Genomic DNA, 15580 nt, shown 5'->3' on the forward strand with positions numbered 1-15580 from the left:
TTAAGTGACCATACCAGCATCCTTCCTGATTCTTCAATGCCCTTTAACTATTGGTTGTCCAGGCTCCACAGTTGGCCCGACCTCTCCTTGTACGCCTTGGAGGTGCTGCCATGCTCTGCTGCAAGTGTGCTGTCTGAGCAGGTTTTTAGTTTGGCCGGTGCAATCACAACGGATAGGCGCACACGCCTGTCAATGGAAAATGCAGACAGGCTAACTCTTCTAAAATTGAACAAGGGCTGGATTTCCTCTGACTTTGTAAGCCCTATGGATGACAGCAACCCAAATATTCTTTTTGGTCGTTGTCTTAAAGTCTGTCTTTTACTATCCAAATCCATTTTGTTCTGGAAATCACGTCCTACTCCTCCTGCTTCTGCATCAAGTACTTAGTGGCCATATATGTTTACCACATGTGGGTAATGTTTTCAAATTTGTAAACCTTTGTAAAATTGTGCAATGGTTAAACTTGCACTTCCTAGCTCTAGCAATTTGAATAACTGCAAAATGTATAGTGAGCTTCTCATCACAGTCTCTTTCAGCATGTATGATACAGACCCCATGGGTAAATTATGAAAACCCTTGTACATTGTGCAATGGTGAAACTTGTAATCCCTTTCTCTATTAATTATAATAACTACAAAATTTACTGTGATGTCCCCATCATGGTCTCTTTCAGCTTGTATGATACAGACCACATGGGAAATTTTTGCAAACCTTTGTACATTGTGCAATGATCAAATTTCCACTGTCAATCTCTATATATTCTATTATCACAATTTTTTTGTGTTGCCCTTCTCACAGACTCTTTAAACATGCATCTGGGAGCTTGATGTTTATTTTTCAGTCTGCACTTGGACATTGTAGAGCATCAATGCATTAATATGTTCCACACACTTCTTCAAGTTTCAGACTTACACAGAATAATAATATGAGTAATATAATGAAACATGCTATATATACTGTATATATATATGTTTCTAGTTCAAAAATCTTAGCCACATATCCCTCTATAAAGGGAAATTCAACATAATACCTCTGTTAACATACGCCATATACTGTTCATATACGCAGCACCCCAGTAGGTGCGTGGAACGCCTGGGTACAAAATCTGTATTTGAGAGTAAAACCCATGGCCCTGCCCCTGTGTTACTTCCTTCCCAATCTGCTGTCCAGAAAGGAGGCGCTAATGCCTCTTGCCCACAACTTGCAGTTGCACGGACACTATAGTCAGGAGCGATGTCCAGTTCGCTGTCCCAGTGCAGCGTTCAGCTGACCCTTGTCAGCATATAAGTCTCTACCCAAATCGTTAACTACATAGCGCATATTCGCTTCACTATACATTGTCCAGTGCTGGACAGAGACCATTGCTAGCTTTTCCAGGCTACTAAGAGACTCATGACTCTTTATTAAAATATGGCTTACCTTAAATCTTATACATTTTGGTAAAAAAAATGTTGGTGAGGTATTGGCCAGTCTCTGTACATATTAAGAAGGTCGAAGAGACTGGGTTAATACGCTCCACAGACCTATTCAGGACGCAGCCTTACACATATTGGAACATAGTCATAGCAAAGCTAACTCCTTTACCTGAGCTCTGTAACACTGCCTGAGTAATACACTCCATAGACCTCGTCGCTCTCTGTGACATATCCTGTAATTATTCCATTGTTGCTCAAAACCATGCAAAAGATAAATCCTGCCTGGTTGGGTAGTTTCCAGAAGATGTGCATAGGTTTGTGCAGATTGGTCAATGGCACTCTTGTCTCTTTTCCCTTGAGGAGGCTGCTTCCAAATAAAATGAGGCTTGTACATGTCCCTGACATGGGTTTCAGGCCTGACAGACTGAGCACAATACAGGCCATCACTTGCAAACACTGTATTCAGAATTTCATTCTAATTCTTTTGGTGTCTGGTAGAATTCAATTATTCACATTGAGCATATATCTTCCCCAACTCCTGTATTATATTCACCTTACAGTGGCTTCACCCGCTATGACAGTGGCTAAATTGGGATTCGGTGATCAATATGAACTGTGGAGCTCACACAACTCAGGTTTCATGGCACCTGCTGGCCCTCTGAAAATGTCAAGTGAGGGCTGTATAATTACATGGCGGTGGACATGGTGGTGGTGGTGGCAGGCGATGCCCAAAATTCAAATAGGCATATTTTAGCTGCCAATTTAAAGTGATAGAGACTATGTATTCCACTATCTAGCTAACAATTTTGAATGAGGGAGGGACCTCCCAAATGTAGGAGTGAGAGCTCTCCCAAATGTAGGATACAGGACCACCTGAGGACCCTTTCTAAACTCAGATTTCACACACCTGCTGGCCCTCTGAAAATGTCAAGCGAGGACCTCATAATGACATGGCAATGATTGTGGTGGTGGTGGTGGGCAAAGCCCAAACTTCAAATGGGCATGTTTTAGCTGGCATTGTAAAGTGATGGGGAACATGTATTCCACTATTTAGCTAACAATTTTGAATGAAGGAGATACCTCCCAAATGTAAAAGGAAAAATTAAAGCCAAAACATTCCGTGTGAACATAAATATGTAGTTATGAAGGGAAAAATATTTCTTAGCATTTTTCCCTTTAAAAAAAAATTAGGTTTTGTTTGGTAGGTCTTCTTATAAATTTGTTAAACCGGCGCAATAGTCTGACAAAATTATTCCCAGATATCATATGGGAGTCAGAAAGGCATACAGGCATCTTCTCCATGCTGTTCCAATTTAGTTTTAGCACTTTCCCATCCATTTCTGCTATTTTCTCATACCCCCAGACCGTATGTTGGGTCCAGCAGAAAAATGTTTGGCTTTCCCATTGACATGCATTGGGTTCATTATTCAGTAAGAATACATGGATACTAGAAATTATTTGTGCCGATTTTCCCGAATCCAAATATTTCACTATTCGCTCATCACTAGTTGTTAGGCTATAGGCTCGTATACACTTCCCGATTTTGTAATCCGTGTAAGAAAAATCATAGCATTCTCCATCAGATGCATTTGTAGTTAATGGAGACCTGAATAATAGATATTTATAAAGCTACTAGCAGAAGAGCCCGGCGTTGCCTGGGCATAGTAAATATCTGTGGTTAGTTATAGCACCTCACTTCTCTTATTTTCCCATCACGCCTCTCATTTTCCCCCTCACATCTCTCATTTTCCCCCTCACTCCTCTTATTTTCCCCCTCACTCCTCTCATTCCCCCCTAACACTTGTCATTTCGACCTCACATCTGTCATTTTCCGATCACTCCAGTATTTTCCCTCACTCCTCTCATTTTGCACTCACACCTTTTCATTTTCACCTCACACCCCTCATTTTCACCTCACACCTCTCATTTTCCCCTCAGTATATGCATGTTTGTCATCTCCCTTATATATAGTATACACCTGTATGTCATCTCCTGTATATAGTATATACCTGTATGTCATCTCCCCTGTAAATAGTATATACCTGCTGTATGTCATCTCATCCTGTATATTGTATATACCTATGTGTCATCTCCTCCTGTATATAGTATATACCTGTATGTCATCTCTTCTGTATATACTATATACCTGTATGTCATCTCCTCCTATATATAGTATAAACCTGTATGTCATCTCCCCTGTAAATAGTATATACCTGCTGTATGTCATCTCCTCCTGTATATTGTGTATACCTATGTGTCATCTCCTCCTGTATATAGTATATACCTGTATGTCATCTCTTCTGTATATACTATATACCTGTATGTCATCTCCTCCTATATGTAGTATATACCTGTTTGTCATCTCCTGTTTATAGTATATACCTGTATGTCATCTCCCCTGTATATAGTATATACCTGCTGTATGTCATCTCCTCCTCTATATACCTATGTGTCATCTCCTCTTTTATATAGTATATACCTCTATGTCATCTCCTCCTGTATATAGTATATACGTGTGTCGTCTCCTCCTGTATATAGTAAATACCTGTAAGTCATCTCCTCCTATATATAGTATATACCTGTGTGTCATCTGCTCCTGTATATAGTATATACCTGTGTCATCTCCTCCTGTATATTGCATGTATCTGTATGTCATCTCCTCCAGTATATAGTATATACCGTATATAGTATATATCTGTGTGTCATCTCCTCTTGTATGTAGTATATACGTGTGTCATCTCCCCTGTATATAGTATATACCTGTGTGTCATCTGCTCCTGTATATAGTATATACCTGTGTGTCATCTCCTCCTGTATATAGTATATATCTGTGTGTCATCTCCCCTGTATATAGTATATATGTGTGTGTCATCTCCTTCTGTATATAGTATATACCTGTATGTCATCTCCTCCTGTATATAGTATATACCTGTGTGTCATCTCCCCTGTATATAGTATATATGTGTGTGCCATCTCCCCTGTATATAGCATATACCAGTGTGTCATCTCCTCCTGTATATAGTATATACCTGTATGGCATCTCCTCCTGTATATAGTATATACCTGTGTGTCATCTCCTCCTGTATATGGTATATACCTGTGTGTCATCTCCCCTGTATATAGTATATACCTGTGTGTCATCTCCCCTGTATATAGTATGTGTGTCATCTCCCCTGTATATAGTATGTACCTGTATGTCATCTCCCCTGTATATAGTATATACCAGTGTGTCATCTCCTCCTGTATATAGTATATACCTGTGTGTCATATCCTCCTGTATATAGTATATACCTGTGTTTCATCTCCTCCTGTATATAGTATATACATGTGTGTCATCTCTCCTGTATATAGTATATATCTGTGCGTCATCTCCCCTGTATATAGTATATATCTGTATGTCATCTCCTCCTGTATTAGACCACGTTCACACGTTATTTGGTCAGTATTTTTACCTCAGTATTTGTAAGCTAAATTGGCAGCCTGATAAATCTCCAGCCAACAGGAAGCCCTCCCCCTGGCAGTATATATTAGCTCACACATACACATAATAGACAGGTCATGTGACTGACAGCTGCCGTATTTCCTATATGGTACATTTGTTGCTCTTGTAGATTGTCTGCATATTGATCAGATTTTTATTTTTAAAGGAAAATACCAGACTTGTGTGTGTTTTAGGGTGTTTCCTCTGTCAAGTTGTGTGTGTTGAGTTGCATGTGGGAACATGCATGTAGCAACTTTTGTGAGATGAGTTTTGTGTGGCGACGTGTGTAGCAACTTTTTGTGTGTCGAGTTGCATGTGACAGGTAAGTGTAGCAAGTTGTGTGCAGCACGTTTTGCGCATGGTGAGTTTTGGGCATGGCGAGTTTTATGTGTGGTGCGTTTTGAGTATGTGCAAGTTTTGTGTGAGGCAACTTTTGCATGTGTTGCAACTTTTGTGCATGTGGCAATTTTTCTGCGTGTACAAGTTTTGCGTGTGGCGAGTTTTCCATGAGGTGAGTTTTGCACGTGTGGCGAGTTTTGCGTGAGCCTAGTTTTGCTTGTGGCGAGTTTTGCACGTGGCGAGTTTTGAGCGGCGACTTTTGTGTTTCGACTTTTATGTGGCGAGGTTGGTGTATGTGTGGTGAAATGTGTGCTGAGGGTGGTATATGTGTTCAAGCACGTGGTAGAGTGTGGCGCATTTTGTGTGTGTGTTCATATCCCCGTGTTTGGTGAGTATCCCATGTCGGGGCCTCACCTTACCAACTGTACGGTATATACTCTTTGGCGCCATCGCTCTCACTCTTTAAGTCCCTCTTGTTCACATCTGGCAGTTGTCAATTTGCCTCCAACACTTTTCCTTTCACTTTTTCCCCATTACGTAGATGGCGGCAAAGTTTTTTGGTGAATTGGAACGTGCGGGGTTAAAATTTCGCCTTACAACATAGCCTATGACGCTCTCGGGGTCCAGACGTGTGACTGTGCAAAATTTTGTGGCTGTAGCTGCGACGGTGCTGATGCCAATCCCGGACATACACACATACACACATACACACATTCAGCTTTATATATTAGATTATTTGAGTACTGTTTTTTCTAGTCAAAATCCATTTCCTTCAATGTGCGTGTTTTCTAATAGAAGGATAAAGAAGTTATATAGAGCAAAGGACATAGAAGTTATAAGGAACAATAATTTCCATAATGAAATTCATATGGAACCAAAGCAATATTGAATGCCATAATGGTTATACATTTCTTATGTTCATATACACGTACAGCAACATATCATAGAAAGTGCAGTGCGCTAAAACTGATCCTTATCACAAAGGCGAATCAAAATGGAGCTCCAGCCTCACAAGGCTTTAGGGTATGTTCATCTGTACATTACTTGCTGCATATTTTTCTGCACTTAAAGTCAGTGTTGCAGGAACAAAGTGACATTTTTTATATGATTTTTTTTTTTTTACCCCATTTACGGTATTTGATTTGGTGAAAAATGCTGAAAGAATTGACATGCTGCAGATATGAAAAAAAACACTTTGATGGTTTAAATTTGCAAGGAACAAATTCTGAGATTTCAGAAACCTAATTAACTTTGCCGATACTGTTAAGGACAGCATTTTTAACTAGTGGCAAAAATGTGGATTGATGCAGCATGTGAACAAGTCCTAGAGACAATGAGATTCCGCTATTCTTTGGTACTTTAACACAGTTATGGATTCTTCGGTTCAAATGATTTCAAACTTGATTGTCAAATTAAATGTCACAATTAAAGGGTACAGACATAAGTTATTGATAACCTCTCCAAAGGAAAGTTCATCACTATTAGATTTTATATATCTGTTTAGTGCATGATGGTGTTTGGAGATCATGTCCCTAATGATGAACTACAGGATTGCTGACATTATTATCCGGTCACAAAATGTTGATGGCTTATCCTTAAATAGGTTTGCAATATCAGATTGATGGTATTTGACAAATAGTAACCAACCAATCTGCTATTAGAAGATCCGGATTTAGCTTAATGTAAACACAATGAATGCAGTTGCACAACCCAGCTCTATTTAGTGTATAGTAGTTACTGCTGACTACTGCAGAACAGCTCATATTCTATGGATAATACTTATAACAACTGACTGGTGGTGGTTACTTGGTGTTGGACTGCTGCTGATCTGATATTGATGACCTTTCTTAAAGATTGGTCATCAATATGTACACACACACACACACTCACAAAGGCTTGTGAAAGTATTCATCCCCTTGAAATTTTTCATGTTTTGTTATCACATAACTTGGAGTTTCACTGTATTATTGAGGGTTTGCATCAGTTCATGTAAAGAACATACTGACAACTGTGAACATTTGGTTTTCTTTTTATTGTGAAGCAAACAACGAATAGGACAAAATGACTGGAAACTTCGATGTGCAAAACTATTCACCTCCCAAAAGTCAGTACTTTGTAGAGCCTCCTTTTGCAGCAATTAAAGCTGCAAGTTGATTTTGGCTAAGTTTCTATAAGCTCTCCACATCTTGCCACTGGGATTTTTTTCCAGTCCTCAAGGCTATACTGCTCCAGCTCCTTCACGTTAGATTGTTGCCTCTGTTAAACAGCTATCTTAAAGGGAACCTGTCACCCCGAAAATCGCGGGTGAAGTAAGCCCACCGGCATCAGGGGCTTATCTGAAGCATTCTGTAATGCTGTAGATAAGCCCCCGATGTTACCTGAAAAAGGAGAAAAAGACGTTAGAGTATACTCACCCAGGGGCGGTCCCGCTGCTGGTCAGGTAGGATGGGTGTCTCTGGTCCGCTGCGGCGCCTCCCATCTTCATTACAAGACGTCCTCTTCTGATCTTCAGCCACGGCTCCAGCGCAGGCGTACTTTGCTCTGCCCTGTTGAGGGCAGACAAAGTACTGCAGTGCGCAGGCGCTGGGCCTCTGACCTTTCCGGCGCCTGCGCACTGCAGTACTATCCTCTGCCCTCAAGAGGGCAGAGCAAAGTACGCCTGCGCCGCAGCCGTGGCTGAAGATCAGAAGAGGACGTCTTGTAATGAAGATGGGAGGCGCCGCAGCGGACCAGAGACGCCCATCTGACCTGACCAGCAGAGGGACCGCCCCTGGGTAAGTATAATCTAACGTCTTTTTCTCCTCTTTCAGGTAACATCGGGGGCTTATCTACAGCATTGCAGAATGCTGCAGATAAGCCTCTGATGCCAATGGGCTTACCTCACCCGCGATTTTCGGGGTGACAGGTTCCCTTTAAAGTATGACCACAGATTCTTAATTGGGTTAAGGTCTTGTGCTTTGACTAGGTCACTCCAACACATTTACATGTTTCCATTTAAGCCACTTGAGTGTTGTTTTAGCACTATGCTTTGGATCATTGTCTTGCTGGAAAGTGAACTTCTGTCCCAATCTCAAATCACTGGCAGACTGAAACATGTTTTCCTCCAGAAAATCCCTGTATTTTGCACCATCCATCTTTCCATCAGCATTACTACAGCATGATGCTACCACCACCATGCTTCATTGTGGAGATGGTGTACTTGGGGTGACGAGCTTTGTTGGTTTGGTGCCATGCTTAGTGTTTGCCTTGATGGCCAAAAAGTTCAATTTTGCCCTTATGTGACCACTGCACCTTCCTCCATACATTTCGGGAGTGTCTTACATGTATTTTGGCAAACTCAAAATGAGTCTTACAATTTTTGTGTGTAAGTAAAGGTTTTTTTCTGCCCACTCTTCCATAAAGGCCACCTCTATGGAGTGTATGGCTTATTGTAGTCAAATTAACAGATACTCCAGTCTCTGCTAGGGAACTATGCAGCACCTTCAGGGTTCATTTGGTCTTTTTGATGCTTCCCTGATTAATGCCCTCTTTGCCCTGGCTGTTAGTTTTGGACAGCTGCCCTCTCTTGGCTGGTTTGTTGTGGCACCATGTTCTTTCCATTTGATGATAATAGATTTGATAGTGCTCCAGGGGTTCATCAGAGATTGGGATATTTATTTATAATCCAACCCTGCCTTATACTTCTTAACAACTTTGTCCCTGACTTGTCTGGAGATCTCCTTGGTCTTCATGGTGTTGGTTGGTTAGTGGTGCCTATTGCTTAAACATCTTGTCCACTACTTTAATATTGATCACCTATCCGTAGGATAGGTCATCAATGTCTGATCGGTCGGGGTCCGACACCTGGCACCCCCACCGAACAGATGTTACCGGTGTTGCCAACCGAAAGTACTCACTTGCTGAACTGCTGAGTCTACTTATAGTGGCCACTGCAGGGTACTACACATGTGCCTCCTATTCAAATCAATAGTAGTCAGATGTGCAGTACCAAGCCCTGGCCACTACAAGTAGATGAAGCAGCTCGTCAAGTGAGTTCTTTAGGCCGGCGGCCACAGCCATTGACACCGATTGTAGCTGATCGGTGGAGGTACTGGGTGTCGGACCGATCAGACATTGATGACCTATCCTAAGGATAGCTCATCAGCACAACGGTAATGGACAATCTTTTTTATGATGTTGCAGCCTCTGTGGCCTTTCAGAAAATGTGTGCATATATTGACAGACCATGTGGCACTTAGATTGCACTCAAGTGCACTTCCTTTCACTAAGCATGTGATTTATGAAGGTAATTGCTTGCACCAGAAATTCTAAGGACTTCATAGCAAAAGGGGTGAATTTGGAGGACTTCATTGGAGTTCAAGTAATTGGAGTTGTTTTGCTGCATTTGGTACTGGGTGCCATTACTGCATGTAAGGCATCATGAAATAGGAAGATTACCAAACGTTTTTGGGTTACACTGTAGTGCCCAGTGTCAGAAAGCTGGGTTTACATTTTTTGCATTGTAAGTCTTGGGTCTTCCATCAAGACAATGACCCCAAACATACTTCTAAAAGCAACCAGAAATGGATGGACACAAAGCACTGGGGAGTTCTATAGTGGCCAGCTATGATATGAGTAAGGATCTAAATCCCATTGAACACCTTTGGAGAGATCATAAAATAGATCATGTGAGAAGGCACCCTTCAAATATGAGAGACCTGGATCAGTTTACAAAAGAAGAGTGGTCAAAAATTCCAATTGAGAGTTGTAAGAAGCTTGTTGATGGTTGTAGGAAGCAAATGAATGCAGTTATTTATTCCGAAGGGTGAGCAACCAAATATTAAGTTGCGGGTGCCTACAATTTTGTCTGGCCCATTTTTGGGTTATTGTGTGAAATTATGCCCAATTTGGCCTTTATTGCTCAGTTTTTTATGTGTTGTTCTAAAGGAAATAAAGAAACACAATAAACATGTATATAACAAAATGTGTAATTGCAATAATTTTCTGGGATAAATATTTCATCTTTTGGAAAAATTTCAAGGGTGCCAACACTTTTAGCCATGACTGTATATACAGTAGGTGAAATTAAGAATATGATCCCAAACACACAGCCAGGGAAACTCTCAATTGGTTTCAGATCAAGAAAATAAAGCTGATGAAAGGCCCAAAGGCCCAGCCAATCACCGGATCTGAATCCAATAGAAAATGTATGGAAGGAAACTAAGCTCAGAGTTCAAAGAAGGAGGCCATTGAATCTTTAGGATTTAAAGAGTGTTTGTGTTTAAGAATAGGCAAAAATCACACCTGAGCAATGCATGTGACTAGTTTCTCCATAGAGGAGGCAACTTGAAGCTGTCACCACCAACAGAAGCATATGTTAGAAGCATTAAATGCATTTCATTAAGCGTATGCTATACTTTTTCCCTGCGTCATCTCTCATTATTACTCATAACTTAATTTATGGACATCTAAGGTTTAATTTACTTGCATATGTTGATTAGATGGGTTGTTACTGACATCTGGTGAAAATTTCATGTCAATAGAATCTTTAGAAATATATTTACTTAGAAAATTGGTGACGTGTTCAATAATTATTTATCTCGCTTTATGTATATAGTATACTGTATATACACAGTATAGACCCATTTCGGTCTCTGAGATCCCATAACTACACAGTACTACATTATACCTAGTGCAGTACAGAATGTAATTAATGAGTAAAGTAAATCTTTGGAAGTTGTGTAGTGTAGGAATTAGCAGTGCATTTATACACTCTGCATAATTCTTCTCTAGTTATGTGCCACTATTCAATACCATACTGGGAGAAATCAATGGACCACTCTCAGCTCTACCACCAGAAGAGCAGACAAAAGGTCATTATCAATTTTAAAGCAAATCCGTTTAAAAAACATATGAAGCGAATAATTAATTTAATCGAATAAGCTAGATGTAATTTCAGTCACACAATATACATGCTGCAGCTAATGTACAAGGCACGTTCTACAAGTTGCTGATCAGCAACACAATCAATTGTACCATTAGCAATCCGAAAAATAATGAGAATTGATTAAAAAACACCCAGTTTGTTCCTATTAACAACATAATTTCTCTTGCCCATCGGAAATTCACATTGAAGTGCAAAAATATTCTAACTTTTCTTATTTAGTGGTATAAAATAAGAAAACCATAGAACTTCCATATTATGTAATAACAATAATGGAAATCTAGGTAATTAAATTATTTTGTTTTTCTTGAAAATTCTGAATCAAGACTACCGTTTAAGGCCGGTTTCACATTAGCGTTTGTTTGCGCAGCGTAGGCCTGCATACTGTTTGCATGCCTCATGCGTACCTATCTTTAACATTGTGTATGCAGGGACATGCGTTGTCATCAGTTTGTATGCGGATGTGTCTGCATGCATCGTTTCACAGTGTCTGGCGAACACAACATGTTGCATTTTTCAAGGCGTCAAATATGCACAGGCATACACATGCAGATGAGTGCGTATAAACAACGCATTACTGTCTATGGGAACGCATTAGTAAGCAAGGACATGCGTATGCATGCGTTCAATGCGCTTGCGTACTTCGGACTGCACATAGCAAGGAACTGATTGAGACACGCCCATTGAGACGCCCTACTGGAAATATTGTATGCATGCACATAAACAATGCAAACGCAGGCAAAAACGCATACAAACGCATACACACGCAGCAGATTTTTATGCGTCATGCGTAAGCTTATGTGGATTAAAAACGCAGCGTAAGCACGCGTTTTGGCATGTGTTTGCGCATGCAGATGATACGCTGCGCACAGATACACAAATGTGAAACTAGCCTAATACTGAGCTTACATAAATGTACATCTCTATATCCTGTCTTACATTACCTGGAAATTGGTTGCTAGGGCATATTCACCCACAGAAGATTTGTAAGAATCATCCGAATAGAACTTGCAGAATTTCAAGCATATGTTGTAGAACTTTACACTTTTAAATATATTTTCAACCAAGAGAAATGGAAGTATTTGACATTTGAAAAAAAAGGAAAATCCATAAATGTTGTTGTTTATACACATTTCCATGTTACTGAATAATATGAATATATGATTAGCACGCAAACATGAAAATTTGCTTTTTATGGGCAGCTATAAAAAGTAATGTCACATATTGACTAAATGGACATTTTGTGTTTTTGCGAAGAGAAATTGTTTAGATTTCTGCCCAACAAGCTCTGAAAGACAATATCAGAATAAGACTGGGGTCACAAGACAGTGTGGAAAATCAAAGAAAAAAACACAAAAATTGAGCTTGGTTTGAGTTGGTATACATGCAGCACATAAAGGCATATTCACATTTGCCATAAAACATACAAAACCTACAAGAAACAAAATGAGCAAAAACCCAGCTATGACTAATTAAGTAAAAACAAAAGTGCATTTAAATAGCACAGGGTCCTTAGTATTATTGTTTTTGATCAAAAATAGCATAAAAGCCATCCCACCATCGACAAAGTCACTCTGAACGGGACGGTCCTACGCTGTCTAATATTAAAAACCTTACCATGTGTCAGAGTTGACCTCAGTGTGTGAATAAGGTCAGGCAAAAGGACCGGGTCGCAACCAGTGGACACTAGTCTGGGGAAACCTTTAAATCTATTTTCCAGCTCAGAAGAGGGAGGCATAAAAAATCAGTCAGAGTTGCATCCAGAAAAGTGGGACTATTTTTTCTCATTTGTTATCCGTGTGCAATCCATTTTTCTACTTTCATAACTATTAATCATTTACAAGACCATTAATAGTTTCCTGTTACAGAATTGCAACGTATCCGTAAAAATCAGATGCTATAAGGTGGCTCCATACGGTATCCGATTTTTTTCCTCATACTCATTGACTTGAATGGGTAAGTCTCCTCTGATTTTCAAAGGAAACTACTGCACTAGAGTTTACTTATTGTAGGTACATATTGTACACACGGAGATGTGCTGCCAACAACAATAATATGCAGACTTGTATGCACAATCCATTCCATCATTGGCTGAAGTTTACAAGGGCCAATGAGTGTCTTTATATTGAGTGATTTGATTGATTAACAAACCAGGTAAAAGGGCTTTCATTGTTACTGGACGTGCCTCTATCCAGTGTGCTGACACAGACGCTGCTATTTCAAGACTATTCAGATATAGAATTAGCTATTTAGTCAAAGAACTATCTGCAACAAATCTGTTGTGTGTAAACCTATCCAAATGTTGTCCAGGGCTGCTGTCCAGTCCAGGTATCTGCACTATGTGCCCATTAGGCTGGGGATATCTGGTGACATTTCTCAAGCTGCACGGTCAAAAAACATTTTTGCAACTTGTCTTCAATTTGTCTGCTATTATAGAGTTATTATTGTGCTGTAAATAAATGATCAAGATATTGATAAGTCATACACAAGTCGCAAAAATACTCAACATTTTAGGAAACATTTGTGACTCCATGTCTCATTCACAGGAGGAAGCAGATCAGAGTACAACCCCAGTGGAAATCACAATGCGAAACTACAATATGAGTGTTTGACGACACATGTTGCCTAGTAGCCCTAGCCTTAGACTTGCCATTTCTTTATGAGTTATTTGCCTAGAACTGAATGCTGTTTACAATGTAGTAGATAGTAATTTACTGAGCTCTTTTCCAAGATCTTCAAGGCTTTTTAAGAAGCCAACGGTCTGGGAATCCTACAAAACTCCCTTCTACCATCTTGATAACAACCTTGGATTAGCCAAATTATGCACTGCATATTTTGGATAATAATAACTTCAACATATGTGTTAGCAATTAGAACGATAACATCACTTTGAAATAATAACACAAATCAACCATGCAGTTTCATATTTCTACTTGGACAGTCTTAGGACAAGTTTTATGCAAACATCAATTCAGTTTATATTCCACTAAGGTTTTCTTTTTAGAAATATTTTGGACATTGAGCGATTGCCAGGATAAAAACTGAGCAGCTAGGCTCTTACCAGTGATTGAATTGAGTGCAACAGCCATAGAGCATAATCTTCTGCAAAATACCATCTATCAACTCATCTTTAATGTTATACTTCAGATAACTCAAGGTACCTGAAAATCCCACAGAACTATTACATGAAATACCAGACTACAGCTATGATATTGACTAGCACGGTCATTTATCGATATACTTCTTAATCTTTCCGGCTGCACTTTCTGTACTGCATTTTCAGGACTCATTAGCTTACATGCAATTAAGTATAATATCACTTCGCGAACTTTGCAATTGGATGCGGAAAAATCTATTTATAATTATAACATTAAAAACAAGTAATACGTATTTTTGTATGGTATGCAATGTTACCTGAGGAAACGCAAAATACACCAATCCGTTTAAAGGGTTAAGGAAATAGGAGCACACTGTTTTAAACCTCATTATGAGTGTGAAAAATCCTATTTAGATTTGCGCTCACAGCTGGAATGTGCGTCTCCTGTGCTTTTGAAGTTCTTTGCTCTGCTTGCTGAATTCATTAGAAAGTTCTCCTGTGTGACCAACTGATTATTAGATGTAGAAAGTGCTGCTTTAAAGGGTGTTAACAGCAAATGAACTTTTGTTTCACACCATTAGACACAGAAGCACTTAAGCTGTCCACAGATAATTTCCTATCTGAAGGAGTCAAAACTCAACTCATGTACACGGAATGCTTCTGGACTCCAATATCAAACTGTAGTAGTGTGTAGCATTTTGAGAGTGGAGATTGAGAATCTCTTTGGTCCATCATTGTGATAAGGGTTCTTAGAATTATTGATTTTGAAGGCAGCAGTGAAAACACAGGTCAGTGGGCATCACAAGCTTGACTAGATGATGATTGCAGGGGACTTTTCATTTACAGCAGAGAATGGTCAGACAATCATTTGCCACAGAACTTCCTGACAGACGTCTAAGGGCTCATTCAGACGTCTATTTTTCTCACAAAAAAAAATGTTTAATGTGATCAGTAGGGTTGAGCGAAACGGGTCGAAATTGTTCAAAAGTCGCCGACTTTTGGCAAGGTCAGGTTTCATGAAACCCGACCCGACCCCAGTGGGCCATGAAGTCGGCGATCTTTTGAATCTGGAATCGGAATTCCGATCCCGATTCCCGATATGTTTAAGATATACCTAATAGGAATATACTCACCCTCGGAAGCGCCCTGCTTCCTTCCGACAGCCTTCCTTCCTAAGAATCAGCCCTTCCAGGACCTTCGGTGACGTCGCGGGTGACGTCGCGGCTTGTGATTGGCCGCGCGAGCGGTCACATGGGCGGCCGCGCGGCCAATCACAAGCCGCGACGTCACCCGCGACGTCACCGAAGGTCCTGGAAGGCTGATTC

General features: G+C 40.1%; 1 protein-coding gene across 1 annotated transcript in view; it reads right to left on the reverse strand.

Annotated features, from left to right (window-relative positions):
- Positions 1-14644, reverse strand: part of TMEM207 (transmembrane protein 207) — a 72736-nt gene extending 58092 nt beyond the window's left edge. The window contains exon 1 of the mRNA XM_069727110.1: positions 14573-14644. Coding sequence (XP_069583211.1) covers positions 14573-14644 — 72 coding nt within the window. The remainder of the gene's footprint in view (positions 1-14572) is intronic.
- Positions 14645-15580: the final 936 nt, after the last annotated feature.

The sequence above is a fragment of the Ranitomeya imitator genome, chromosome 5 (genome assembly GCF_032444005.1).
Source record: "Ranitomeya imitator isolate aRanImi1 chromosome 5, aRanImi1.pri, whole genome shotgun sequence".
In the NCBI taxonomy this organism is placed as follows: domain Eukaryota; kingdom Metazoa; phylum Chordata; class Amphibia; order Anura; family Dendrobatidae; genus Ranitomeya; species Ranitomeya imitator.